We start from the raw sequence: 27,506 nt of genomic DNA on the forward strand, positions 1-27,506 counted from the left end.
CACACACACACACACACACACACACACAGAAGGTGCCAAAAAATGTATACAAATTTTAAAAAAGGAGAAAACAGTAATACAATGAATGACACTGGCATTCATTTGATTAACACAATCTTTTGAGCAAACATCATACTACACATTGCTACCATAGTTCAATTCAACTTCGAAAAGTAATACGTAAATAACATCTCTTAAAATGTGTACATTTTTTGGCACCCCGGGTATATATCCATATATATCTACAGTAACAGATTATATGCAGTAAGAGCCACAAGAGATGGGTTAAGAAAGCTCTGTAAGCATACAGAAGAGGATGATATCATCCTCGCTTAAGAGCATTATGGACCAAGGACTATTGCCTGAAGAAGATGTTATTTAAGCTGCAAATTGAAGGATCATTTGGGCAGTTAAATATAGGCTGTGGGAAGGGCATTGAAGAAGGAAGGGAAAACATGATATAGGTCCAGATTCGTGAAGAGGAAGGTGATTCCAGGACAGGGCTAGTAGTCAAATTTGTAGGTAGCAAAGGACGCAAATAGGAGAATACTGAAAGCTAAATTCAGAAAGTTAAATATTGTGGCTTAGATTCCTAGGCTAAGGATGAACAATAGTATGCTTTGATAAACTGTGAAATATTTTTACACATAACGTGTGACCAAAGCAGATTTCAGTTCAAATCAGCAAATGACTTTCTAATAGGGTTGCATTAAAAGAGAATTGGAATTGACTGGTCTTGTGAAGTAATAGCTAAAGTTTGGGGAAAATAAGGTTTATATGTCAAAGTGACAGGTTGAACCAGATGAATTTTACAATTCTCCCAAGACCTAAGATTCCATTATTCTAGCTTATGGTTGTTTGTGGGATGTTTAAAGAGAGAACAGAGCATTTGAGAAACCAATAAGGAAGCTTTTCTGAGACTCAAGACAGAAAATGACGAAGGCCCTGACCAGTGTATTGTATTGGAAAGAGTTAATCATAATAGCTAACATTTATTATGTATATAGCACTATTGTAAGCCCTTTACATATTTGTCCTTACAACAAACCCATTTTATAGTTGGGAAACCGAAGCACAGAGAGATTTAGTGGCTTTCCCAAAGTCACATAATTAATCAATGGCTGAGCTACCATTCCAGCCCAGGATATCAGGCTTCAGAGTGCAGGCTCTTAACTACTATGCTATACTGGCTCTCCAGAGAGAAAATTGAAAACAGAAGGATTGAAATACCTGGGTATGGAAGGAGAACTGAATCTGGGTGGTGAACACACAATGTAATAAATAGATGAAGTATTACAGAATTGTAAACTTGAAACCTATGTAAATTCACTAACCACTGTTACCCCAATAAATTTTAATTTTTTTTAAAAAAGCTAAACTTTATATATAAAGGACAGCTTCCTAACTTACCAATAAATACCTCTTAAGTAGCCACTCTGAACCAGAATGTTGTAAAAATTGTTCCGATAATTGTTGTATATAGTTTTATAATTGAGAGCACTGTTTTGTTGAGGCCAGGGATATGAGTTTGATACTATTTTTTTAGCTGAGCCATCCTGCCACCTTTTGGCAGCTCAGCTCGGGTCAGGCATCGAACTGCTGTTGCTCAGAGTGCAAATTCTTGAGCGAGGTCTTAACCAGCTGAGCCACTCAGCCAGCCCATGAGTTTGATACTTTGATGAGTCAGTTAGGCTTGCCCTTTTTTGTGGTCACAGACAAACACGTAGCAATGATGATAAGAAATTCTAAGTAGAAGGTTGTGGATAAACCAACACAAACTTTCCCACAGCTAATCAATCAGTTCTGAGAACATTGCCTACTAGTAATGATAAACACGAGTTTCCAAAGTTAATATTTTCTCCTTAAGGGTGATGGTTTTACCCTGATAATCTGTACCTAATTGGGACAAATGTAAAGCACTTGTGAGAAAAGTGTCTAGATTTCAACATTATTTGATAACTGATACTATTGGATAGGTGAGTGTGTTGGGTTCATAATCGAAGCATTGAGACACCGTCTTACATTTCATAGCCATGAATCAGTAGAGGTTCACCTCAGCCTCATGCTTCCAGCTTCTGATCACTGAGCTAAACAAAATATGATCTTTAGAGTTATGGGAGAATATTTTATTTGGCAAGAAAAAGAAACAATTTATTCCAAAGGAAATCTTCTAGACATTGGGGGAGGTGGGGAAGCAAGCTGACTATTTTATCAAATTCAAAGGTTGTAAGCCATGCATGCTATTTTCTGTCTTGTCAGGTTTTTCAGATTTACCAAAGAACAGTTCACCATTTTATAAAGGAAATCCAAGGCCATGTGATACCATAATCTAGAAAACATTAAGTTGAAAGTCAGATCAACTTTTGATCTTCAAATACTAGATTTCTTCAGATTTTTCCTCTTATCCATAAAAAATCTGACATTCATCTCTAGGTCTTTATAGGCTGGAGTGTGTTGTTATTTTTGTTGTTGTTACTCCCACTTGTGTGTTGTTATTTGTACAGAAAGAGCTAGCTGACATTTTGTAATCTCTTCAACCAGATTGTTGTTCAAATGTAAGATAATGTTAAGATTACTAAAATATATTGAAACCTATTGTAATTCTGGGGATAAAGGACAAGTGTTATGCTTATGTCATAGGTTTTCTATGTTAAATTGAGAGATAGACTATTACACCTCAAACACAGAAAACGTGACATATAGCCCATAGTAAAACCAAATCTTTGTCATAGAAAGGTACTTGTAAAGATTGGGTGGAGATTGTATTGAAGTTAACTCTATGCAATGAAATAGGTACATTATTAACTAATATTTTTCTAATTGCTTTTCAAAGACATAGAGACAAAAAAAAGTATGTGTGTGCATGTATGTGCATATTGCATGCACATACACATACAATATGCACATACATGCATGCATGAGCATGCCTTCTATAATGTTAACATTTATTTATAATAGTCCTACTCTCAAGTAGAATGTCAACTACTGAAAAATGGAAGGAGCTGAAAGTAGTAAAATAAAAATGATTCAAATATTTGAATAAATAATACCAAGTACTCAGCTTTTGTTCTTAATAATATTTACTATTCTTGGTTGATTCCATTGCTTGATTTTAGTGAAGAGTCTGGTATACACTGTAAAAACTTTTCCACCCCTTAAGTGGCACTGGAAAGTTGGCATTGCCACACTTAACCAGATCAACTTACTTTCCCCCCTTACTCTTATTTCCAACATTAATCACATAGAACAATGAGAAAATCCTCATAGTTTTCCCAACAAAACTTGTATTATAATCTAAGAAACAGAAGGTCTCTATTTAGGTTCATTCATTCCCATTTCTTGATTTTCCTTATGCTCCCAGCCTGATTTATTTTGGTTTTTAACTGATTCTACTAGATGCTAAGCAAGTGTACATGCAACCATTTCTTAATTTTTTTATGAATTTTTACATCAAAGGTGTCATTTCCTTGTTTAGAATGTCATATTATATTATTGAAAGTTTTATATAAATGTATATTTTAGAACCTAACTGATATCAAGATTTAAGATTTTGGGGTGCTCAGTATTATCATTGTGTAATATTGGGCACAGCCAAAGTGCCAAGAATAACAATTTACTGGAAACTTGTCTAAAAAGTATATCACAGAGAAATTGCTCTCAGGGAGGCTCTGAAGGATTTACTGTTTAATCAAATTGTTATTTGTCAGCATGCAACAAAGGAGTCTTTGGTTGTATACTAGTTCAATTTATACAAGTGTTGTTCATCACTGACATGCATAAAGAAACTTATTAAAAATGAAATGTTTCAGTAGAACTTTAAAGTGTCTGCCGGTATTTTTCATGTTCTTTTCCTAACCTGTAATGGTAATGTATTTTCAACCAGATAGAAAATATTACACATAGAATAGAACTATTCATGACACAAATATATTAGAGCAAATGTCTTTTCTATCATGTTAATAAATTATACGAATGCCAGCAACTGTTTTCTGTTAGTATTCCCCCCCACACCTATCTTAAAATTAGTCCAGAAACTCCATCTGGAACAGGATACAATTGCAGGAATATTAACGCATTTCACAATCTTATTCTGTAAGATCTCCATCTGCAGTAATTTATTTCATAGAGGATTCCCTTACATATGAGGATATTGCTTTCCACCTGGATACTTGCAGCACTGAAACTGTAAATCATATCAGTTGTGGTGGCTTGCATCTGTGGAGGGCTTTGTGTTGGAGCGCAAGAGTTAAGTCTTACTCCACTTGTCTAATAGAACTGTACCTAAAGACAGTTGTTCCATACTGATTCTCTCATTTCTTTTCTCTTGTAAATTATTATTAAATATTTCAGGTATATAAAATAACATAATAAACATCTGTATACCCACAACTTAGCCTCAAAAATTAACACATACAAATGAAGTCCCTGTGTATCCTTTTGTGGTTCCATTTTTAGGCTTTTACAAATAAATATACATTACATATAATATATTAAATATATTGTTCTGCATGTGTTTAAGTTTTTATAAATAACCTGCTTCCTTCCTTCATCATTATGTTTTTAAGGTTTATCCATATTGAAGTATGTACCTTTACTTTATTTAACTTAAAGTCTGTGTTTTTATATGGTATGAATACATCAAAATTTATATATTCATTTTCCTATTGATGTACATTTAGGTTAGGACACACACACATCAATGAATATGCTTCTTCAAAATGTTCTTGGATAGTCTTAGTCTTTTCTGTTCCATATGGATTTTAGGATCAGGTTTTCAAGCTCTATTGAAAATGTTGTTGGGATATTGACTGGAACTACATTGAATTTACACAACTAGTAGAGGAAAATTGACATCCTAATGATATTGAGGTTTGTGAGCTATGCACACAGTATATCTCTCCATTGATTGAGTCTTTCTATGTCTCCTTCAATTCAAAAAGCTTTAAAATCTTATATAAAAGAACGTTGAGCTTTTTTTGCTAGATTTATTATCGTGAATGAGATTTTTTTTAATTACATGTTCTAATTTGGCAGTCCCTGATACAGAGTCATTTTTTTTCTTTTCTGTTAATCTTGTATCCTAAAAACTTGCTACCTCTCTTCTAATTTTCATAGTTTACCTGTATATTCAATTTTGCCTCTTCCTTTCTAGGTGTTACACATTTTATACTTTTGGTTGCCTACTATGCTAGCTAAGATCTCCAGTACAATACCTACTACCTCTCTGGCATCACATATAGCTGTTACAATTCCATTGACTCTATTCCCTATGCTTTACTCCACATCCCATGAATATATATATATATATATATATATATATATATATATATATATATATATGTATATATAAAATCTGGGCCACATCCAATTCTTTAATGTGTATACAGGCCTTCTGTTTCTTCTCAAGCTTATTTTATTCCCTTGAAAATGTCTACTTTATCTAAGATTTCAAACTTAGTTCCATAAAGTTGTTCATAACACTCTCATTTGTTATTATTGATATGTTTTAATCTTTAGTGTTTATTTTGTTTGTATCATTTCCTCCCTTTTTTTCTCTACCTTGCCAGAGATTTCTCTATTTTAAAATTCATCTCAAAGACACAATGTTTGTTTTTGTTGATCTTCTCTATTGTTTCTTTGTTTCTAACTTCATTAACTTCTGCTTTTATCTTTATTGTGTTCTTCCATTTATATGCAGTCCTTTTTCCAATTCTTTGAGTTGGACACTTTGTTCATTAATTTTTAATTGTTTTTATTTTATACTAAATGTATGTAAGGCTGTAAATTTCCTTTATGTTACTGTCTAAACTGCATTCCACAAGTTTTTATAAATGATATGTTCATTGTTCCTGATTTTTAATATAATTTTTATGTAACCCATGAATATTTTTAAATTATTTTTTTTGAGATTTAGATTTTATTTAGCAGTTCATTTAAAAATAACAATAATGAACGCATTACATGTTAACATAAATAACATATTGTATGAAAACAAACATTATTTTGCAAAACAAAAATATCTATTGAGAAAAGTGAAATTCTCATTGAAGTGCATTCAATCATTTGCAATATGCTGTTTTGACTAATGTATATGAAGGTAATCACGCATGATATAGATACAGAGTTGGAAAAGTGAAAAGCATTCTAATGTCCTTTTATGATAATTGTAGACATTCTTCTTGGATATTGAAATATCCAAACTCAACAAAGGGTAGTTTCCTATAGGTTAGTTATGACATGAAATCTGACACTCTATGAAATGAACTTTTTATGCTCTGTTATATTAAAATCTATTGCTACATCTTGCAATTTAAATAGATAATTTTGTAACATCATCAATTACTCATTTGGGAAATCCTGGTTTACCATGTTACACAAATTTATATGTTAATACATTTCATTACATAATATAAAAAAATACCACATTTCTTAACATCACCACCAATCTCATCAAAAGTGCCTAAGAATTAGGAAGCTATAAAGTTTATAAGGAAGCTACAAATTATCCAAAATTCTATTTATGGTCTGAAAGCTCAAATTTTATCATTAATAACAAATACTATCAGTTTCTCTTGAAGTGATAAGCTTATTTCTTTCCCTTTAAAAAAAATGCCTGAATGACAATAGTTTGTCACCTACGTATCAAGTAAAAATGGTGTTTCATACAAAAATGCAGATAGTTTAGCTTGCTGCTCTACCAGAATCAACAGACACTTCTAGAGGAAAAGCATCCATAAATGTCAGACTCACCTCTCTGGGTTTTCTTTTTCTCTTAGAACTTGGCCCAGTAATTCTTCCATCTTTTGTGAACTCCAGTAACATCTAACAGATTTAAAAATATATTTTGTCTAGATATTCTGATTCACATCAGAAGAGGATAGTAAAGAATTCTTAGATCACAATACTAGAAACAAAATTACACCTTTAAATTTTTCTATGCATAGTTGACAAAGTATCTCTTACCTAACTCCTGTATAATACAGGCTTTAGAACTATTTCACTCAAGGCACTACCATCACACAATTATTATTAAATAGTATTGTATTTCAATATTATTTTAGCCCACAAATTTACTATTACTACTACTACTATTAATAATAATAATAATAATAATTTAGTCAATACTTCCTTGTGATCTCTCTGGGACAGTGAAAAGTTTACTAGTCTCCATTTAACTGATATTTCAGTTTTTCAAGGGTCTTCTTTTCTGCAAGAGTTTCAGTCCATCTCCCCATCTCAAATGGTCCAAATACCTTATCTCTTTTCCCTTTGTGGACATAAATACCCAAGACCCTAGTTATTACTGAGTATAATAATACCTCAAGGCTGCCAGAGGGTTAACTTATATGTTTATTTTTTTGGCTGTTAACATTCTATTTACTTCTGACACTTGAAAATTTCTCTTGTGAGCTAAGACATGTAATTTGAAAAAATATTATATTATATTCAATATTTCTAAGGGTTTATATTGAGACGGTTTAAGGGTAACCTAGTCTGCCATTTTGCTGATAGTCTTCATCTAGTCCTATAATTTTTTAGGAAATCACTAGAATGATATCCTTCTCTATGCCTAAATTTTATAGTTGTATAAAGCAATATATGCAAAATATTTGCCTCTAATTGTTTCAGTTAGCTCTGATCTGATTGACTGTGACCAATTTAACTCCCTAATCTTAGAATGGCTCTTTCAGTTCAGATTTTAGTGTCTTGGGGGAGGCCATTAAAGTGAGCATAATTACTATCTCAGTTGACTACAAGAGCTAAAATTACAAATCCAGATTATCAACCAGAGATTCAGAACCAAGATAAGAGAATAGGTGCTATTTCAAGATTAACCTACTTGAACTACCATTTATTAAGCCAAGTCCTCTTTTTTGTACTTTCTGGGTCCTGGACTTTTCTTACAACCTGGTAATCCCACACACAGTTTTCTGTTCACTCTTTCTTTTCACCCATTTCAATATTGCTTTCCAACTACCACTTTATCAATATAAATCTTCCTAAAGTCACCCACAATTTCCATGTTGATAAATCCAATAGGTACTTCTCTGCCCATGTCTCACTTGACCTATCAGTAATATTATACAAACTTCTTCTTGGAAAAGTGTCCCCTTTTAGATTTAGTTACACCACAATTTCCTGGATTTCCTATTACTCACTGTCCTCTCATTCCCAGTCTCTTTTGATGGTTCTCTTTTTCTACCTTATCTTTAAATCATGGGACACCTCAGAGCTCATTCCTGAGGCTCTTCTAATCTTTATTCTTTAGGATATCACCCAGTCCCATGTCTTTAAATATCACCTATATGCTAATGATTGCCAATTTCATATCTCCAACCTTAGCCTGTCAAATTCATTATATCCTACTGCTTAATTGACATCTTCACTTGGCTACCTATATGTTATCTCAAAGTTAACATGTTCGGTCTTCCACCCTTATTCTTCCCTCAGCCTTTCCCATTTCATTAATGGCAGCATTATCCACCCATTTGTTTAAGCCAAATCTTTTATTTTTCTCTTACCTTCATTCCCCATATCCGATCTTGAGGAGGAAATCCTGTTGGTTCTATCTCTAAAATATATCACACATCTGCCCAATGGCTCTATAAGGTGTGAATATTATTACTTTCATTGTGTAGCTACACAAGCAGAGATTAAGAAAACATGTTAGTAATTTGCCTGACACAACTTTTAAGTAGAGGAGTCTTTATTTCAGATCCACTATTCTTTCTATCATACCTTGACCCTCAAAGAATACTTTAGAATGAATAAGTGAAGAAAGTGATCTATGCAGTAGTAAAATCCATAACCATGGCTTTATCAAAAGAATATTCTCACCTACTAAAAAATAACTCGGCTATCTATAAATTAAAAACCTTTGCTACATATAAAGACCTTTGTTACATGTAATATAGAGTAATAATGATATCACATTTCAATACCTCTTAATATATAAAAATCAGTTTCAGAACTTAAGACTATAGAAGATAGACAACTTGACTTCCAGAACACCTTCTTTATGTGGCCAGTTGTACTCAAAGCCTATTGCATTCCTTAGGATTGGATCCCCCTTCTCCTCCTCCAGCAAGGGTATTCAATAAAAAAAAAGACTTGCCAAACTTTTATTTTGGCTTCTATACTGTAATAATTTTATTAATAATTAACATTTCTCAACAAAAATCCAGGGAACAATGGAGAGAACCTCGGCAGAGTCAGTATACACATTGAGGATATGGACTAAACATTGAGTGACATTTTGAGATAAAAAGACTGTATTTTAACCAACTAGGAGTCATTTTAAATGCTTAAATTAAATGCAAATATTGTTAGTAAGATTAGGGAAACCAGTTGATTATCAACATTGGAAGCTTTATCTTTTTATATGATGAATTTTATTAGAAAGTTACCTTTCCAATTGTAGAAACTCTCTTCCTGAATAAAGTTAGGGCACTACTGTACTGTGAGTGTGTGTTTCCCCCCAATTATTTCTTGTAGCATTGTAAAGCCTCTGCAAGTTTATTTGTGTTCTTAACGAATTTTAGTGAAACACACTTGACATTTGTTTGGCATTGACTTCATTTCTAAACCTTGAATGCCATTATCATTTTATGAACTTCTCAAAATCAATTTGACTTAGAGTTTATTTTATACATAGAGACTATCTTTTTTACAGAGTTCCTTGTACATTCACTCAAATGCTATAGAGGTCTTTGTGACATTTTGGTGATTCTAATATCTTTTGAATATAGTAGACTCTGATTTTAATAAAATATGTAAATATATATTATTTTAATTCCCCACAGAGCTCTGTACCATGGAGTGTGGTAGCCATGGAGTCTGCTCAAGGGGAATTTGCCAATGTGAAGAAGGGTGGGTAGGACCAACATGTGAAGAACGTTCCTGTCATTCTCACTGTGCTGAGCATGGCCAATGCAAAGATGGAAAATGTGAGTGTAGCCCTGGATGGGAGGGCGACCACTGCACAATTGGTAAGTACCACCATACTTTGAATGAAGTAAATTGGATTAATTGAAAAAATAAATACAGTCTAGTGAGTCAATCACCAGGCTTTTCATAGAATTTCAGGTTGGATGAGAGAAAGAGGAGGGTTAGCCATAAGTTTGAAAGTTTCATTAACTGAGAGGTTTCCTCTTTTTTTTATAATATTTTACTTTTTTCTTGCATCATTTTCTTTCTTGTTACTTCATTATTCCTTTTATTTTCTGCTTTCAAGTACTTTGAGTTACTCAAATGAAAAATGATACATTGGATTAAAATGTCATTAGTTAATAAGATAAGTGCTTTTGTTGTGAAGGTAACATTTGATGCCCACTTTTCCTTTTGAAAAGTGAATTGTTCATTGGGTATCATAGAGTGTTAGTACCAAGGCATCCACCCTCTCTCGTCCAATGTCACCAATTTCTCTAATTTTCAGGATGCTGCTTGGGAGAACACTCTGTGGGTATGAGAAAGCTTATGGAATAATCTGTCATGTGCCCTTCACACTATAAAAAATACTAATAATAATGGTTTCAATTTTAAAATACTTTATTTTTCTGAAAGAAAATCAAAGCCCTTGACCCATTATCTGCCACAAAGGTTTCCTGCATATACAGAGGGATAGGTATGCTTCCCACTGTTCAGCTAAGGAAAGTGGGTCACAGAGTGTTCCAGTGGCATTCCATGAGCACACAGAAAATGCATGCAGAGCCAAAACAAGCATGGGCCTCAGGATACACAATTCACTGTTTGGGGGTCTTTTCCCCCATCAGTCTGTACTACAGCTTCCATTTTTAGGTGGAGGTATTTTGTTATAATGGTTGGAACCTGCCAAAGTAATGTATACTATATATAACATACAATCTTAATAAATTTCACTACTACGCTACTAAAGGTACAGTAAGTCTTGCTCTCTGTCTGTGGAAACTATTTCAGATTCATTAAAAAGGTGGTGAGGGATGAGATTCAGATGCAGCTTAAGTAATTACATTCCTGTACTACAGTAAGTTTATTGCCTTCACATAAGAGGTTTTAAATATTGTGATGATTACCAAATGTGGTTACTCCAGAACTCCCTTCTAAAGATATTACTAATAAGAAATTCAAGGTAGTGTTCTTTCACAAAAGTTATTACTGAAATGTAAAAATTCATTTCTTATACTTTTAATGAAATATGACACTTTTTAGGAAGTCTAATAGAGTTTCTTGCAGAAAAGCTATTAATATCTTTCTCACAGAAAATATTATTTACAAACTACACAAGCCAGTGTACTAACTTTTGAGCTGCAGGCATTCAGCAGTTCAGTTTGCTGTTCTCTTTCCAGGCAGCAGATGGTAAACCATTAGTACATGTTGCATAGCTTTGGTCTCCCAGAAATTCATTTAATCACTCTTTTCCCCCCTTTTTAGCTCACTACTTAGATGCTGTCCGAGGTAAGATTTTGCTCATTACTTTTATAACATACAAATATTTTAAATGGAAAATATGCACGTGGGAAAGGAAAGGTTGTTTGTTTTTCTTTCATCTTTGGTAGTTTTAAGTATAATATTGTCAAGTTCATGCTATACTAGTCAGACTAAAAATTAATTTCTTTTAATAACCTCCAAGAGTCATTTGTTGCCATAACATATAATGGATTGATAAGCAGTTTTAAGAAGTAATTTTCTTTGTCTTTAAGTTGAGCTCTGTGTGTGTGTGTGTGTGTGTAACAAAGATAGGTAATTATTAAATTAACCAAGTTTAGGTAGATAGCTGAACTTTTTGTTTAACATAACAATATAGCTCCAAGTCCATGTACAGTATCCTTAGAAGGCCAGAAGAGTTGTCCACCTGTAAGTACTCCATCATCCATCCTCCACTCAGGGATCTGCCTTTGATAGCGACAATAAAGGTTTTTCTGTTGGATATCCTAGTGCCTTTCATTACCTCAGCCTCAGAAGGTTAAATACATTCCAAATTATCCCTAAATTATCTTCTCCTTTGTATATACATGAGAATGGAACTAGATAAATACATATAGATATATAGAGATATGTATCTATATCTATCCATATCTATATCTATCTATATCTATATCTATATCTATATCTATATATTCATCCTATACTGCTTCTTGTGGAATATATAGTCATGTACCACATGATGATATTTCGGTCAAGGATGAACTGCATTTACAATGGTGCTCTCATAAGATTATAATGGAGACGAGTATTTCTATCACCTAGTATGTCATAGCCATGATAATGTTGTAGCACAATGCATTACTCACATATTTGTGGTGATGCTGATGTAAACAAACCTACACTACCGATCATATAAAAGTATAGCACATACATTTACAGTAATAGTCTATACCATCTAGGTTTGCGTAAATACACTCAATGATGTTTGCACAACAAAATCACCTAACGACACGTATGTCAGAACTATCCCCAACATTAAATGGTACGTGACTATGTGTATACACACACACACACACACACACACACAGAGACCAACAGTTGGCCTTCCATATTTGTGGGTTCCACATCAGTAGATTCAACCAAACTCAGATCGAAAATACTGGCAAAAAAAAATCCTTGATCCCTAAACAATACAGTATAACAACTATTTATATAGCATTTACATTGTATTAGGTATTATATGAGCTAGAGGTTATTTAAAGTATATGGGAAGATGTGCATAGGTTATATGCAAATACTATACCATTTTATATAAGGAAGCTGAGTATCCATGGAATTTGGTATCTGCAGGGTGTCCTGGAACAAATTTCTCATGGATACCGAGGGACAACTATATAATAATCTTGTCATATTTTCTAACAGCCATCTTTCACTTCATTTTAAAGGTTTTTCTTCCTTGGTCAGTTGATAGTTGCTTGGAAAACCATTTTTCAGGAACACTGGGTTAGGTCTACAGATTTTAAAAAATCCTTTTCTCTTTATACTTATGAATTTTCTTACAAAGACAGAAAATGAGAAGACTATTGATCGGCGTATTTCCAGTAAAATCCAGATCTGGTCTTGTATTGCTACTGGGAAAATTTCCAGAAGTTCTATGCCATTATTGCTGTCTCTGTTCATCTGCTCATTGAGCACTTGGCACAAGCACAGTTGCCCTTTGGAATAGCCTAACTCTGAACTACTTGTAGAAAGAGTAGTAGGTCTAACTAGAGACCATTGTCAGTGTTTGTGGTTTATCAATGGACAGAAGTCATTTAAGCATAACACTTTCCTCTTGACTAAATTCATCCATGTATTCTCTATAATTCTGAAAGTCTAAATTTGGCATGCACTAATTCCATAAACATTTGTTAAACACTACTGACATAATATTATGCTACCTACCAAGCGAGATAACCAGAAAAGTAAAAATTCAATCCTTAGCACTAAGATTAATAATAATCTTGAAGAGAAAAATTGAATAGATGTAAAGCAACTACAGCAATTTCTATGGCACTATATGAGCAAATACTTAATGGTATGGTCTGAACTGTATGTCAACATACCAAAGTGGTACATCCTAAGGGAAAAATCCACACAGACTAGAAGTAGTTAGGGGAAGTTTCTCTTCATAGGAACTGCTGCCTTTTCCCAGCTTATTGGCCATAACTAGATACAATACTATCCATCCAGTTTTGATTGAAATGAGGAGATACGTTTTTTCAAAAACAAACCAAAACCATTTCTTGTTCCCATCATAGTTTTCATCCTATCTGAACCACAGGTTGGCAATTGGGGTTAGCATTAATAATGCTTAATTGACCCTCTAAGGAAAAGCACAGCAAAGTAAGGGATAACAAGTTCCCTGGGTAGTTTTGATAAGCAAGCTCTTCTTCCGTTTATTCAACACCTCATCTGAACGGAGCCCAGATGATTAGATGCTTCTCTATAGGGAGATACAGCATTGTTGGCCAATCCCATTCTGATGTCTCCATGATTGTTACTCTCTGCTGTCTTTTCAGATGGCTGCCCAGGGCTCTGCTTTGGAAATGGGCGATGTACCCTAGATCAAAATGGTTGGCACTGTGTGTGTCAGGTGGGTTGGAGTGGGACAGGCTGCAATGTTGTCATGGAAATGCTTTGTGGAGATAACTTGGACAATGATGGAGGTGAGTCATTTATAAAATGTTCATATAAGAAAGAAGTAGCCCAGCCTCTAGCACAGTGATGACTAATCTGGCCAAGAGTGAAAATTAAGAATCCTTAGTATAAACAATATTGAGTTATATAAGGTCATACTATTTTTAAATCTCAATGTCTTGAAAATTTGCTATAATCAGGCAATAATTCAAACTCTTTGCATGCATTATATCTCATTTAATTCTCAGAACAACACTATGAGGTATAGATACTGTTTTCCCTATTGATAGATGGGAAAACTAATGCATGGAGTGGGGATGGTAAGGTAAGTGACTTTTCCATGGTCACACAGCTAGAAAGTATCAGAACCAAGGTTCCAATTCAGGGCTTTATGACTTCGGAGTCTGTTTAATTAACTACTAAAACATGCTGCCTCTCATGCCTATGGTATTTACTATACTATACTGTACTATAATTCAATCAGCATACCCCTGTCCAAACTGTCAGATGCTAGAGTAGCTTGCACTATATACAATATGAAATAGTTTTCTTTGTTCTTAGTTATTTAGAGCTCCCTCTTGTGTTTCTACCTTTCAGTAATACTTTATATCTGTCAAAGGACACAGGCATCAAGACAATTCACGGTACAATAATTTATATTTAATTCAAGAGCTGCACATGATGTTTTAAAGAGCCATATGTGGCTCCGAGGCCTCAGGGTAACTACTTCTATTTCAGCCAAGCAAACAAAATCATCCAATACTTTATACAACAGGACCTCAAAACAGACCAAGTCACCTCTGAATGTTCATGAAATGACAAATCCTCACTTTCCTGTTACTTTCTACTCAAGGAAACATAAAATTAACATAAAATTTTCTGTATATTAGTTTAAAATGAAGTAATTTATTAAATTTGACTCTTCGGGTTTCTATACTGCTTAGACAATTATATACCTTGTCATTTGTATCCAAACATGGGCCTTAAGTCAATAAGTGAGCAATTGTAATTTAAGCACCAAATTACATGTAAGAGTTTCCTCTTTTACTTGTCCTGGCTAACAATTTACCTTAAAAAGTTTTAAGACCTTATGAACTTTAAGTAGAAGCAACTTCGTGGTTAAAAGCACAGGGCTTGAGGGGCCACCGGTTAGATCAGTTGGTTAGAGCACAGTGCTCATAACACCAAGGTTGACGGTTCAATTCCTGCATGGGCCACTGAGCTGCGCCCTCCACAACTAGATTGAAACAACTACTTGACTTGGAGCTGATGGGTCCTGGAAAAACACACTGTTCCTCAATTAAAAAAAAAAAGCACAGGCCTTGAAGTTAGACTTTATGGGTTCAAATACTAGCTCTACTTTGTACTTACTGGCTGTATGATTTGGGAAGAGTTTTTTGATATCTCTGTGCTTCAATTTTCTTATCTCCAAAATGGGGCTGGTAATAATATTAAATGTCTGAAAGGATTGTTATAAGTATTAAATGAGATAATTCATGTAAACTTCTTAAAAAGATGATAAACTACACCACTCCCCCACCCACCCACATACATGTACAACAAACTTAGGATAACAGACCCTTTTCTGATGAGATTGCTTTACTGCCTATCTAAATGGAAATTTTTGTTTGGGAAGCCAGAGTGAAATTTTCAATTAAATGTTACACTGACCAACTATTTACTTGACTTTTATGGCCCCCCCAAGACTCATCTTCACCTTCCTTCACTTCCTTTGCATTATATGCCCCTTGACCTGGTGAGCCCTCTCTTCTGCACCCATCATTCTCTGTCCATCATTTAAGTCCCAATTCAAGCCACATCTCCCATGAAACCTCTGGCATCCACCACCCCAATATCCAATGGTGCTTATCATATGCATCATATGATCAAGCACTTTATTATATTCTGTCTACATGGTTTTCTAGTTGCATGTTAAGCATGACCCAAAGTCTAGAGTTATATGCCGAATATGATCTCTCATAATATTAACTTACTTGTATTAAAGATTAACTCTATACAAGGCAGTCCTTTATGTGAATATTTTCATTTAATCCCCATGAGGTAGAATTACTAATAACACTACTTTACAAATTAAGAAACCAAGGCACAGAGGTTAAGTAAGCTGCTCAAGAATATATAGCAAGGAAATGATAAAGCCAGGGTGTAAACCTAGGTGGTCTGCCTCATTCCAAAAAGGATATGAGGTAGTAATTGAGATTTCTCAGTTGATACATTAAAAAATTTATGTTCAGAAAATACATTAATGTCCTATGTGATTATAATTTCTCACCTCAGTTAGGGTTGATCTAAAATCAGTTTCCTACCTTAATAAATACAGCTTGATAAAAAAATAATTGAATATTTAATTATCAAGCAATTTTATATCCTCAAGGTCACCTCAAGGCTACCAGAAATGTTTAATGACTGATCAATTAAATATCATGGATCATCAATTTTCAACATCTGTTGTATACATAGATGCAAAAGGTATAGAAGTTGCTGCTGAATGTGTATTGACCTCTGAATATTTCTTTAAAACTCTGTATCTATGTGGGAATCAAAAATCAAAGACCCTGATATAAGTTCAGTGTATTTTTAATGATTGTTTCTCTAGGGAGGACAGGGGAAGGCTCCTTGAGATTTCCAATTACCATAATTTACCTTTAGTAGGATGAAGATGATATTGATTATATAGATTCAATTCTACCTTGAGATGGAAAGATGGATTAAATAATCTCTGAAAATACCATGACTAAGAAGTTGGACAGTAATTTTATTTTTATACTGTTTAAATATCATCCCTCAGAATACATTAAAAATCCTTCATTTCATAGTCTCAGTTTTCCAGCGATCCAGAATGGCTGGATTCATTTAGTTAAATATGACTAATTATTAATATTTGCATACTTGTTTCTGCATGTGCGTATGTGTGCACGCATGTGCATTTTAATTAAATCAAAGTGCCAATTGATCCTTTTGGAAAAAAGTGGTCCTGATTTTAAATACGTAATTCTTAAAAAATCTTCCTAATCAAAAAATCACTTTCCAGCAGTTGCTTCAAGTAGCTGTTACCTGATTACTCCATATTCTAGCTGATACTTAAAGAATGGTCATTTTTTTTCATTCAAAGCTTTGAATATTCATTATTATTGCTGCTACCTCCTGCAGCTTTGACTTTAGTTACACTCTGATTCAATGCATTGTGACTCTTAGTAACTAATTGGGCTCCATTGAATATGTAAGTGACACAGCGGGTCTAGGAGCTACCTAAGAGCTCCTTGAACAGTAAAAGCAAAACAGGGAACAAATAACCTTTGGATTTTTTTTTCTTAACATGCAAGAAAAGGAAAGGTATCTTGTGAATTTTACTTATAAGAACTAATTAGTTTAGAAATCACAAATCTATCAAATGCCTTGCCCTCATTTATCCCTTTAGTCAACAAAGCACCTACCATGTGCATAGCCCTGTGCTTGGAGGAGGTGACTTAACATGATGGTGACTACATTTTCAATGTGTTTGATAATCATGTATCCTGATTTGGCATTTGGAAAATATGGTTACTACCCAGTACATGCACATATGAATAGGCATGAGGAAAAAAGTTTAGACATTATAGTAACTGAATCATTATAGCTAAAACAAAGACTAGTGAGAGCAAGCCGAAACTATCAGAAGTTAAAGAATATTTTAAAGCTCCAACAATTAAAGCAAAGTGGCATGGATGTAAGAGTATACAGATCAATATAATCGAATAAAAGCTCTGGAACACACCCCATAAAATTTAGTATATTATAAAACCAGCATCAAAAATCAGTGGAGGACACACAATGTGATATATAGATGATGCATTACAGAATTGTACACCTGAAACCAAAGTAACTTGACTAACAATTGTCACCCCAATAAACTTTAACTTTTTAAAAAAATCAATGGAGGAAAAGAAGCACTGTGAAATAAATGGTGCTGAGACAAAATATTAAGAAAAAAAACCTTAGAGTTTCAATTCATACCATATTCAAAAAAATAATAGTAGTAAGATAAATAGAAACACTCCAGCTGATTAACGAGTTAAAGATAAAAGAAAACTGAAACACAATTAGAAGAAAATATCAGTGATAGATCTCAAGATGGGAAGGGAGTTCTTAAAAACACAAAAGCAAGGAAACCACAATAGGAAAAATGATAAATTGGACTTCATACAAGCTTTCAAACTTTTTTGTTGTTTGGCTAAGTTTATGGACCATCCAACATCTAACTATTTGTAGATACCAAAATCTGCATTGTCTGATATATAGCCACTAGCCACATGTGACTATTTAAATTTAACTCAAACAACATTAAAAATTCTGTTTATCAGTTGCACAAGCCACAACTTAAGTGCTCAGTACTCACATGAGGCTAGTGACTACTGTATTAGCACACATCTAGAGCATTCCAACTGTCGAAGAAAGTTCTATTAGATAACGCAGATCCAAATGTTTGATTCACATGTTTAGCTTTCAGACAAACATACCATACTGAGTACCCAGTTTTTCATTGATTCATTACTACTTTGTGCAAAATATTATGCTTGGCACTGGGAAGAAAATGACAAATAAGAGAAGTTTCCTGCCTTTGTGGAGTTTATGGCCTAAGAAGGAAGACAGATATTAAATAAGGAACCATACAAATAACTATGTGTGTCCAACTGTAAAGAGTGCTATAAAATTTTTAGAGTGTTATAAACGTATATAGGGGGACTAACCAAGTCTATGTGGTTATGGAGGCCTCACATGAATTCAGGGAATAATGTTCTGGGCCAAGGAAACAGCAAGTACAAATGCCCTGAGGTAAAAATGTACTAGCCTCTTCTAGGAAGTGAAAGGCAATTCATAGTGGCTAGAATACAATGAGTAAGGGAGAGTTTATGGGAAATGAGAATATAAAAGTAGGCATTGGGAAGATCATACAGAAATGTATGAGTTATAAGATCTTCAGTTATCAAACAATGATTATGTTTTATTCACTCCAGTGAAAAAGGAAGAAAAGTAGTTAGTGATGTTCTGGAACAATAGTCAAGGATGTTAAAAAGATGTAGAATAAGAGTTTTTAATTAAAACAGCCCCCCCCCACAGCCCCGCCCCAATCTTTTAAGTAGTTGTCACATCTTTGTCCAAGCTTCCCTTGTATAAACTCTTCCAGTAGTCCATATTCATATTCATTGGTAAAATCAATAAGTTAATTGCCCAAAAGAGAATGATCTTCCAGGAATCATTCTTCATAACAAGTCACCATTCATTAAGAACAATTACTATTTGCAAACCTGTTTTATGACATAGTGTTTGTAGATCTGGGAATCAGCTCTGTGGGTGAATTATGAACACATATAAGCTCATGGATCAATAGGCTTCATATTTGAATGTCACCAGTACACTGCAGTGTTTAATAAAAAGGAAAATGAAATAGAAGGAACAATGAAATGGTAACACTTGCTCTGTTTAAAGGCCATGTTTACTTTAAGATTTGGCTAGGACAAAAGACCTTAGCATCAGAAAGCATATTCCTCAGTATTGTCTTTTGACAATACCCACCCTCCTCATTTCGAAGCGATCCATGTATTATAAGATCATTACTTAGTTATGAGATCCGAAACTGCCAAGTGATTCCAGATACAAGTGGAAGTTGTAAAATCTAAACTCTGTAACTTAGTTAATCACTCTGACTGGATCTGTCACATTATCGATCAACTAAGGCTCGTAATACTTGACATCTGCCTACTTTGCAGTGGTGAAAATGAATGAGATAATGTTTGCAATACAGTAATTTAAAACGGGTAATAAATGTGTGGTATCAATGAGGAATCTATTTAGAACATTTATTTTGATGCATTAGTTTAATGTTTATAATCTCTAGGTAAATTTATAAATGTCAGAGAAATAGGACTTTTAGGACATACATTTTTTGTTTTGTGTTTTTCTTTTAATGAGATGGTGAGGTTGATTTTCTTTTTTTAATTGGGGAACTGGGGGAGGGGAACAGTGTTGGGGGATTGGAGAGGGGGACCAGCCAAGTTGTTGTTCTTCAATCTTAGTTGCAGGTGGGCGTAGCCACCATCCCATGTGGGAACTGAACCTGGCAGCCTTGTTGTTAAGAGCGCACACTCTATCCACTGAGCCAACCAGGCAGCAGCTCAGCTCAAGATGCCGAGTTCAGTCTTAGTTGCAGGCAGGCATAGCCCACCATTGAACAGGCAGACTTGTCGTTAGGAGCACGTGCTCTCACCAGCTGAGCCATCCTGCCACCTGTTCGCAGCTCAGTAGCAGCTCAGCTCGGGTGCAGCATCCCTGGCCCATGTGGGAATCGAACTGGCAGCCCTGTTGCTCAGAGCTTGTGCTCTTAAGCTAACTCTTAACCAACTGAGCCACTCTAGGCTGGCCCTAGGATATACATTTATTCGTGCAATAAATATTCATTGAATGCTTACTTTGAGCCAGGCACTGTTTTAGTCATTGAGGAAATAGCAATGAATAAAAAAGACTAAATACATGCTTCCATGGAGCTTACATTCTAGTTGTAAGAGGCAGACAATAAAAAAATTAAAAAATAGTATGATAGAAGATGGTAAGTGTGGCGGAGACTTTTTTCCCCTTTTTTGCTCTTTACTATTACTTTCACATGTATCCAAGAACAATCTATAGCTCTAGTTTGTATTTTAAAGAAGGGTTAAAAGCATCATATTGACATTTCTTTTTTTTTTTTTTAGGGAACCAAGGGAACTTTTTATTTATTTATTTATTATCTCCCATGAGGTTTCTTATTATTAGTTTCAGGTGTACAAAACGAGAGTGATTAGACCTTTATATACCTCACAAAGTGATAACCCCAATAAGTCTATTACCCATCTGACACTGTACATAGTTACTACAATGTTTTTTACTATATTACCTATGTTGTACTGATGGAGACTGTTTTTACAAAAAGGGAAAAAAAGATAGGGCGTTTAGGAGAGAGGCGGAATTTTAAATAAGGTGGTCAGAGAAATCCTTAAGTAAAAACTTAAATGAGGTGAGTGAGGAGCCATGTTAATATAGAAGATAAAAACATTCCAGGCATAGGAATAGTGGGTGAGGGGTCTGCAGGATAATAGGAGGTAAAATCAGAGATGTCAGAAAGAGACGATGAAGAACCAGAAGTAAGTCATTGTCAGCACATGGGCTTTTACTATGAGTGATATGGGAAGCCATTGTTAGCAGGTAGGGACTGAAAGGACATGAATATTAGTGACATATAAGCAATTTACTTTCCTGACAGAAAAAGTAAGTTGTATGTGGTTAGAGCAATAACAATGTTTTGAGCAGGTCAAATCCTGAGTGCACCTGAGCCTCTCCCACTTTCTTTTTACCAATAGAGCAAAAAACAGGTGAAAACCACTCTGGATAAATGAAAAAAAAAGAATTATAGCCTATTTCCAAAGGAAATATGGTCATATTGTCTTCAATGCATATAACAACAACTAAGCAAACAGCAGTGCCTAGTAGGGGCCTGCTTTACTAAAAAATTATGAATGATTTACCATTAATCCATTGTTTATGGGTTTCTAAAATGCCTAAGAAGGTTTTGTTTAACTGAGTTATTGGAATAATCTGCCCTTCAATTTCTTTTTCACTATTAATTTGCTTGGCAGACCCCCTATTCTATAGATGCTGAAAAGGTTAAGTTTCAATCCAGCCCCTGGCCAAACTATTACAAAATCTGAATTTGTGAAATTCAATGAAAAAATATTTTCTGTAGCAATAGTGTCTCTTTAGAGCCACATAGGACCCTACTTATCTGACAACTTTTCCAAGCAAAGTTCACAAAATGAACACATTTCAATGAACTGGATATGCTACATAGAACTTAATTGCCATCTGGCCATTAATAAGACAACTTCAATAGAAGTGAGTCTGAACATTTTAAGCTGCCACTGCTGACCAATGGCATCTACCCCATGACACTATCCTTAGACTCTATGCAGTCTGTACAGTATGGAATTCAGTTAGTGGCAATAGCTAACATTTATCAAGAGTGCTAGCTATGGGCCGGCCGAGTGGCGCGATGGTTAAGAACTGGTTTGGGACACCAGAGGGCCCTGGTTCGGATCCCACATATGAGCGCCAGTGACACTGCCCTCTACAGCTAAGATGCTGAACGACAGCTCAACCTGGAGCTGGGCTGCCATGAATCGCTGGCAACGGCATAGGCTGCAGCCCCTGTGGCAGTGGGTTGCCATGGGCTACCGTGTGTAGCCAGCAGCCAGCGTGAGCAGCCAGCAGCCGCAGTGAGCGGCCGTCCAGAAGCCGGCGACTGATCTGCCTCGCCTGGGAAGAGCGCAATGATGGTGCCAACTTGGGCCAGTGAAGCAACGTCCTCCACAACTAGACTGAAGAACAAAAGGACAGCAACTTGTCTGTTCCCCTTCCCCCAATTCCCCTGCACTGTTCCCCTCCCCCCAATACTCCAATAAAAATCTTAAAAAAAAAAAGAGTGCTAGCTACATACTAAACACTGTGTTAAGCTCTATGGTTATAGCAGCATGTGATCCTTACAACAACTCTGTAGAGCAGGTATTTTTATTATCCCCATCTCATACATGAGGAAACTCATCTACAAGAGAATACAAGAGTTTAACTGATTTCTCCAGGACCCTATACACTATAAGGGTCACAGTCAAGATCAGATAGAAGGTTCTTTGAACTTAACCACTTCATATGTTGCAAATATTTACATTAGTCAGGCACTTGAAAGTCTTAGAGCCTAGGTCAGTATTTTCTTTTTTAAGATTTTATTAAGGAATTGGGGAAGGGAATATAGTGTTTTTCCAGGTACCATCAGCTCTAAGTCAAGTTGTTGTCCTTCAATCTGAGTTGTGGAGGGCGCAAGCTCAGCTCCAAGTCCAGTCGCCGTTTGCAATCTAGTTGTGGGGGAAGCACAGCCACCTTCCAACCGCCTGTGGATAGTTCGTGGCCACTAAGCTCAAGGTGCCATGTTCAATCTTAGTTGCGGGTTTGGGGGGGGGCACAGCCCACCATCCCATGTGGGAGTTGAACCAGCAACCTTGTTATTAAGAGCACGTGCTCACACCAGCTGAGCCATCTGGCAACCCATTGGCAGCTCAGCTCAGGTGCAGCTCACTGGCCCATGTGGGAGTCGAACTGGTGACCCTGTTACTCAGAGGTCATGCTCTCACCAACTGAGCCACCCATCTGGCCCCCTAGGTCAGTATTAGTGATACTGCTTAGATGATGATAATAAACATGTGATTTATAATCAGAACACTGGGTTTGATATGACTTCCATATTTTTCCAACTATGCAAATACATTTAGCCTCCCCTCCTTTATTTGTAAAGTGGAAATGAGAATGTCTACCTTACAGGGTTTTTGCAGGGATTGATTGAAATAATACATGTGGAAGTACTTTGCAAAAAAATATCTGGCAAATATTAACTAATCCACACATGTTTCCAAATCCTTTTGGATACCCTACCATGAACTAGCTGCCCGTTTTTATCAAGGTGATAGTATGGGTGCTGTTTCTGAAAAGATGTACTATATTTTAAGATTCATTGTAAGGAATAGGAAAATATGTTTTTTTCCATATATCATCTATATTCTCTTGTCCAATCCTTCTTTCAACCAAGGGCATACATCTAGTAGGAAAAAGTTTCATAGTAAATGACTTGATCATGTGCAGAAGACATGAGTGTCCTCGATCTTCATTAACCCAAACTGAGCCAACTGGCATAGTCCCTAATTGGTTGGCAAAGGCAGGATCAGTGAATACCATGTTTAGTCCTTCAAGACAATTTAACCTTCCTCTTTTTCTGGTAGCTTTTATTTTTATTCCTTTGAGGGGAACAAGCCCTAAAAGTAAAATAAGTTATTATTTGATATGCCCATATCTGATACCCTGAGCCTGGCTGTCAGGAGGGTTCCATAGCTTCCAATTTAGAACAATAAAAGAACTGTTAATAGCTAAAGAAAACAAGAAACCCACACATGCAGTTTGACTGTCATTTGCACTTCTTTGTAACAGTCTGGACATTCTGTATGGGGTGTTATCCAATGTGATATTTGGTAGGTAGATCTTTGCCCATGTACTGGGGTTACCTATAATAATTTGGGGGTTACATGTCATTATTGGTCTGCTTGTCTGTTGCCTTTCTACATTCAGCAGAAGTCTCACTGTTCTCTCAGAAAACATAGGCCTTATATGGTTGGCCCTGTATAATAAATAATGATTGAATATGAAACATTAGCTTGGAATCTATTGCACATAATTGGATGAGAATATGAGTCCCAATTTTTAGTTGGCTCTTGTTTAGCTTTAGAATCCAGTTTTGAAGATCATTTGGGCATTACTATTTATTTCAAATGTATTTCTTTTCAAAAATAAGAATTGTGTAGTTGACAGGCTGAAACCTGTGAATGCCCAATCTGATTATTACTAATGCATTTGTTACCAATTGAAAGACAAAGGTGACTGCCCATTTGAAAAGCAGTTTCCATTGTTAAGTCTACTGTGCTTCGATTCCAAATATCAGAGAATGCTTTTAATCAGCCTGATATTTTTGCCAGCTTTTCAGTGTATCCAGATGTTTAATTAGCAGTGTTAATAGGTAATGTACTAATAGGAGGCTGAGAATAATGGATTAGTGAGAGAGGTGGTAGTGATATCTCAAATCTATAGAAAATACATTAATATAATTTTCTGAATGAGAGGAGAAAGGGGAGAAAAAGGGAACTTCTTATTGAAACAAATACACAGTAGTCATCAGTGAAAAAGAAATATGTATGCAGAGAAGTAGAAATCAGGGCAGAAATACACTTAGCAAACAGGAAGGCCAGAAAGAAACAAACTGCATTTTAAATCAAAGTAGTGTCTGTAATACAGGGAATTTAAAACGACCTCATGTGGGGAAAAATATTTCCTGGGTGCCCTAAGGCGACTGTTCCAAACACCTACTCTCTTGGAGTTCCTGGCTTTCGTTGCCCCCAGCTGTGGTACATTCCCCTCCAGCTCCACGGGAGCCGCCATGTAAGGGAGAGAGAGCTAGCACAAGAGCCATGTGAAAAGTAACTTTCATCAGCAGCCTTAAGGAGCCCGTGCTGTGTCTGAACCTCCTTATTCCACTGCAAGCCAAGAAGATTAGCATCTTTATATTTACCCTTGTTAAACATCTAAATTAGAGCCACTTGCCTGCTTTAAGGACCTTGGAAGGATTTTATTATTTTTTTTTTTGCTAACTGGATGTGGAATGAAGTGTCTATAATGCTCAGTCACTCTAACCCCTTCTCTTTGTATGTAACTCTCTTAACACATCCAGCACTTTTAACTAGGATAAGAGTCACCTGTTTTAGGCATGTGTTTCTCCTACTAAGCTCTGAGTTCCAGAAAACAGGAAAAGGATATTTTTATAAAACTCCTTATCAGAAGGTCCAAGATGGCTGATTAGGTAAATGTTATGCCTACTGCCTCCCAGGATAACACCAAAATTACAAATAAACTATAGAAAAATCAATCTCAAAATCATCTGAAGACTAGTGGAACAAAACCCTTATATCTAAGGATCTAAAGAAGAGGCCACATCAAAACTGGTAGGAGGGGCCAAGATGTGAAACAGGCTGACCCCAAGCCCACAGATAGTGGTTGAAAACTGGAAGGGACATCTTCTTGGCAGAGTTACCCCCAAAAGAGGGAGAGTTCACAGCTCCACACCAGGTTGCACAGCCCACGGGTCCTGTGCTGACAAGAGGAGTCCCCACAACACCTAGCAGCGAAAATCAATGAGGACTCTGTTCGTCCTGGTGAGACTGAAGATGCCTGAAACCCAGACACCCTCTTAAAGGGACCACACACAGACCCACTAACTAGCAAACACTCACCTGGTCTCCGCTGGAGGGGCAGCAACTTGGGAGGTGCCAGAGACATACAGGGAAAGACTGAGTTGTGTGACTCTGAGGCATGAACTGGAGGGATGAGCCATTGTCCTTGTATGGAGCTTGCCTCACATGTAGCCTACAGGGGGGCGCCAACTTTTCCATGTTGAACTTTCCCCCAAGGGCCAAATCTGAGACCATATGAATCTGGTAAAACCCATGCATGTGCATCACCTTGGTCACGCCCTGGGTCCCAGGCCCCACACAGCTAGTACTACATTCCTGGGGACACTCTCGGCTATTGAGCAGCCAGCCCCACCCCATTAGCTGCAGAATCCTTTTACAACAGCAGATGGCCTACGACAGCCCAGAGAGCTTTTGGTGGTGAGCAGCGAGCAGCAACCTTCATGGCAGCCTCTCTTGGGCTGCTCTTGGAGACCTGCTGGTGTGAGGCAGGCAGTGGCTGGCCCTGGTCTTCTCAGGGTGTTTTTTTGCACAGGAGTCATGAGCCTGGCACTGGTATAAGAACCAAAACTACATTAACTTTGTAAAAACCACTGTCCACACCCTGTAATGCCCAGAACCCCACCCCAAACACTTAAGGCTGCATTAACATCAGTACTCTCAAGACCGGGTCAACCAGCCTGGCTCGCACACCTAAGGTGGCTCTTTCAACAGCTGAGACTTATGTGCAATTGGCAGATGGCATAGGCCCAGGGAGCCCTAAGCTTTTTGCTAAGTTGTCCCAGGCCCAATATTGGTGGTAGCCAACCTTGATTCATAACAAGGCTACCCCCACATGCCCCCAGGTCCAGCACAGGCAGCAACCAACCACATATAGCTGCATAGCTCCCACTGGGTAGCCCTGGGCTGATCATAGGCAAGGCCAAAATTGGCTTGCACAGGAACCCCTCCCAAGAGACACCAGAGACAATACATCCAGAGGCTGGCTTTAGACAACACCGGAGCACTACCTGGTTAGCACCACAAGTGGCACACCCAAAAGGCGGAAACAACAGGTACAGGAGCCTGTGGGGGTGAACCAACATAGGAGCACCTAAATATATAAAACAAATATTGACTGACATAAAGACAGGATCAACAGTAACACAATCATATTAGGGAATGTTCACACCTCACTGAAACCAGTAAACAGATCTTCCAGACAGAAAATCAACACAGAAAAAGTGGCCTTAAATGACACACTAGACCAGATGAATTTAACTAATATTTTTAGAGCATTCCATCCCAAAGCACCAGAATATGCATTCTTCTCAAATGCACGTGGAATATTTTCCAAGATAGACCAAATGTTAGGCCACAAAAGAAGTATCAAAAAATTTCACAAGATTGAAATCATATCCTAAGAGGGAAATTCATAGCCATGCAAGCCTACCTAAAGAAACAAGAAAAATCTCAAATAAACAGTCTAACTTTACACCTAAAGGATATGGAAAAAGAGCAGCAAACAAAGCCCAAAATGAGTACAAGGAAGGAAATGATAAAGACCAGAGCAAAAATAAA

General features: G+C 36.2%; 1 protein-coding gene across 1 annotated transcript in view; it reads left to right on the forward strand.

The window, feature by feature from the left end:
* The first annotated feature begins 9,786 nt into the window (after positions 1-9,786).
* TENM1 (teneurin transmembrane protein 1) overlaps positions 9,787-27,506 on the forward strand; it is a 231,736-nt gene continuing 214,016 nt past the window's right edge. Inside the window, exons 1-3 of the mRNA XM_019657906.1 lie at positions 9,787-9,989; positions 11,410-11,433; positions 13,965-14,111. Coding sequence (XP_019513451.1) covers positions 9,815-9,989; positions 11,410-11,433; positions 13,965-14,111 — 346 coding nt within the window. The 5' untranslated portion in view covers positions 9,787-9,814. The remainder of the gene's footprint in view (positions 9,990-11,409; positions 11,434-13,964; positions 14,112-27,506) is intronic.

This window comes from Hipposideros armiger, unplaced genomic scaffold (assembly GCF_001890085.2).
Source record: "Hipposideros armiger isolate ML-2016 unplaced genomic scaffold, ASM189008v1 scaffold_281, whole genome shotgun sequence".
Lineage (NCBI taxonomy): Eukaryota > Metazoa > Chordata > Mammalia > Chiroptera > Hipposideridae > Hipposideros > Hipposideros armiger.